The 3,935-nt window shown below is 47.1% G+C and overlaps 1 protein-coding gene across 1 annotated transcript in view; it reads left to right on the top strand.

Annotated features, from left to right (window-relative positions):
* The first annotated feature begins 291 nt into the window (after window positions 1-291).
* Window positions 292-3,935, top strand: part of GNA14 (G protein subunit alpha 14) — a 116,883-nt gene continuing 113,239 nt past the window's right edge. The window contains exon 1 of the mRNA XM_018558254.1: window positions 292-490. Within this exon, the coding sequence (XP_018413756.1) occupies window positions 370-490 (121 nt within the window). The 5' untranslated portion in view covers window positions 292-369. The remainder of the gene's footprint in view (window positions 491-3,935) is intronic.

Below are 3,935 nucleotides of genomic sequence, written 5' to 3'. Positions count from 1 at the left end.
ATTTCAGCAGGGTGTCTTTATCCCCCCTGGGCTATGACTTCATACAGTGAGGACTGAATGTGGCCCTGAGATTCCTGTCAGCGCACAGCCGTCCTTTTTCTTAGGAGAAGCCCCTGACAATGAGAGCGGCCAGCCCTCTGCTGTGACACCGTCCAACTTGTCCAGAGCAGGGAAGGAAGAAACAAGGGATTCGTTGGCTTTGTTCCCCCTCCCTCCCTGCTTCTCTCAGGATAGCTGCTTGAACTTTTCCTGTGCGCCTTGTGGCAGTGGGCAGCAGTGTTCGGTCTCGGGGACATCGCATGCTTCTACCTCACGGTGGGCTCTCTCTCTCTGTCTCTCTGATTTGTAGAGCAGCTCTCTTGTGGCACAATGGCGGGGTGCTGCCTGTCCGCGGAGGAGAAGGAGTCCCAAAGGATTAATGCCGAGATCGAAAAGAAGATCCGCATGGATAAGAGGAATGCCCGCAGGGAGCTGAAGCTGCTGCTGTTGGGTAAGTGTCTGCCTGCTAATGAGCTGGAATGAATAACCCATGGGGAAAACATGTCACCCCAGGGGGGGCAGCAAATGGGGAATCATAATGTGACTTTGCCTGACTTCCTGTGCACTGAACTGATACCTCATACAATGTTGTCAGCCTTTTTCAACTACACACCAGCCCTTCTTCACTCATGTATTGGAGGGGAATGCTTGTAGTTCTAATCAGGGTGACAACATTGCTCATTCAAAGACGCGGTGAGTGTTGTCACCCTAGGACAGAGGTGGCCTTCCAGCTGTTGCAAGAACTACAAGTCCCATGAGGCATTGCAAGACGGCCAGTTACAGGCATGACTCCCAGAGACATTGTTGGGGTTTGTAGTTTAAGCACAGCTAGAGGGCCAGAGTTGCCCAACCCTGCCTTAGGACATGATGGGGATCCTGCCAGTAACACACATTGAGGGGTGTTTATCAAAACTGGCACCGACAGAATCTAGAGCAGTTGCCTATAATAACCAATCAGCTTCTCTCTTTCATTTTTAAAGCTTAACTGAACAAGCTGAAGAGAGGAGCTGATTGGTTATTTATGGGACTATTTTTTCTGCTCCACTTTTTATAAATCTCCTCTTGGGGAGAATTAACTAAAATTGGAGCTGTTGCTCATAGCAACCAATCAGTTTCTCCCTTCAGCTTGATCGGTCACTATGGGCAACTGCTCCAGAATCTATCTATCTGCTCCAGTTTTGATAAGTACCCCCTCCAATTTACTAAAACTGGAGCAGACAGATTCTGAGAGCACTGCGCAAACTAACCAATCAGTTTCTCGCTTCAGCTTGTTCAGTTAAGCTTAATAGATAGAAGCCGATTGGTTGCAATGGGCAACTGCTCCAGATCCTGTCTGCTCCCGTTTTACCCTGCATTCACACCTGCACATTTCATGAATGCACTTGTGTTTGTGTGCTGCATTTGCCGTGCATCCCCATTGAGTTCCATGTGACCTGAACGCGTGACAAATGTGGCAAAAAAAGCAAAGTAAGTTTTGCGACACTAGTCCCACATTTTTTGCATCTGTGTTTGTGCGTGTGTTAATGCGCGCAAATGTGGAGCAAAATGTGCGTCTTCCTGGCCATATTTGGGGTGCCTTTAGAAATGAATGGCAATGCAAGTTCGTTTTGCCACCAATGCATACCAAATGCACATAAAATGATGCGCTTTGGCGCGCGTTCAGGGAATACACAGGTGTGAATGTGGGCTTAGTAAATTCCCTTCCGTGTGTTACTGGGAGGAGCAGCAGGGAGAAAAAAAAAGCCTTGAGCCCCCATTTACACACAGCATGAAGCATCCCATTGTTTTCTATCACGTTGTATAATAATGATGGTGCCGGTTTACACCTGCTGGTGTGTTGCTTGAAACTTGTAAACGTACACAAGCTGCTTTTTGGGCAAAATCATGCGTTTTTGGCCTCATATCCTTCAATGGGAGCACATAAAAAGCGCATAATATGCATTTATTTTTTTTGCTTGACAACCGTCTACACCTCTTAGTAATTAGCTTTGTATTGCCTAAGACGAAAGCGCTGAAGCGTAAAGAAGTCATGGAAAATTGTGAACGAGGGCTAAAAACCAAATGCAGCCACCGCATCTTGTGACTAATAAAATACAACATTTGGGTTTCCGGGATACGGTTATATCTGATTGTCTGGGCTAAAGTGCGGCTGTTGTGGAACTGCAAGTGCCAGCATCGCCTTTCATTATGAATTCTCCCCAGCAGAGGAAGAGTACAGGAACACAGGAAAGGGGCTGCCATAGGAGTGTAGTGTCCGTTTATCTACCTGCTCTGGGACCCACCACTAGATTTGGCTTTGCTTCATATACCACCCCCGTGCCCTAGTGAGCTTATACACAGGTAGACAGGCCCTCTTTATTTTTAAGGCACACAGGGAGATAGTGATCTATACAAGGTCACAAGACGCAGGCATGGAGTCCTGACCCTTGATCAGTCATTACAAAGGCTGTAAGTGATGGGACAAATCGACGTACCCAGCATGATGAGTGCAGGGAGCGTGGGTTCTGCCAGCACATGATGCACACTCTATTTACCCGTCTGACCAATTTTTCTGCTTGCATTTCCTGCTCCTGTTAAAGTACACCTTCATCCTAATTTTTCACATTCCCTAACTTTACTGTCACAGGAACAAACACACACCCACACACACTGCTTTTTGTAAAGACCTTTTTTTCAGGTTCTGTTCCCTATCCTTCCTATTTTTCACCCAGCCAAGAATGACGTAGCACCCAGCTGCCCGCAGCCTCCTGGAATACTCGTGTCATGCCTGCCAGGGGGCTTCAGGGCAATGTTCATCACATGTGCCTGGGGCACATCATCAGGGGTCTGGCTGCAAGAACCTGGAAGAGATGGCTGGCTCCCTGATGACTTAAGGAAGGAATATGGCGGCGCTGGACCAGGAGTGCAGCAGCGGATTACAACAGAACAACGCTGGATTTGCTAGGCGCATGTGTGTTTGTTAAGGGTATCCCAGCGAAGAAGGCAAGAGGGGATTGGAAAAAAAAGTTACTTATTGCAAAGTTACTCTTAAGGCCTGGTTCACACTGAGCGTTTTGTTTTTTGCACCTTTTCTGCCGTACATAACGTTCAAAAAATATGCCCCCGAAAAATCCCATTAATTTCTATGGCCCTGTTTACATCTGATCGTTTTGTCACAATAAGCAAAACGCCTGTCGCTGGAAAAAAAGTACATGAGCTTTGTTTTGGCACATTGCAGCTTGTTTTGGCCCCATAGACTCAATAGGAAACACTTGAAAATGCATGGTTGCTGTGTTTTTATGCACGTTTGCTTATTAACATCAATGAGCTACAATCTGCTCACAAATGCATGTTTTGATGCATGTGCATAAAACGCACAAAAATGTGCAATAAAAATGCTGTTGCCTAGGTGTGAACCCAGCCTGAAGCAGAACTCCGGGGAAACAATTCTTAACCCTTGCAGTGGGGCTCCCCCCACACTGCAAGGGTTAAGTGCTCGTTTGTGTCTAAGGTAAAAAAAAAAGTTATACTCACCCGATCCTCAGTCGGCTTGCTCTTAGACCGGTCACTGGAGCCTCTCTCCTGCTCCGCTGTAGTACTCGAAGGATCATCAAGTCCTCTTGTTCTGTACAGTGTGACAGCTGGCCGGATCCGAGGTTCGGTAAGTAACTTTTTTTTTTGGAACCTAGACACAAGACTTAACCATTGCAGTGTGGGGGTAGTTCCATTGCAAGGGTTATGACACATGGGGGTGCTGAGCCCATACAATGTAAATTCTGGCATATTTCCCTGCTCCAGGGAGCCATGGGTGCTGCACACAGCCTCCCACAGAAGGTATTGGCTATAGGTGAATGTACACCAATACCTGTGCACAACCATCCATGTGTATGGACATTCATCTCCAGGGCACAGAAAAC

This window comes from Nanorana parkeri, unplaced genomic scaffold, assembly GCF_000935625.1.
Source record: "Nanorana parkeri isolate BGI_ZX_2015 unplaced genomic scaffold, ASM93562v1 scaffold328, whole genome shotgun sequence".
NCBI lineage: Eukaryota > Metazoa > Chordata > Amphibia > Anura > Dicroglossidae > Nanorana > Nanorana parkeri.
This window is presented reverse-complemented; position numbering and strand designations above follow the sequence as displayed.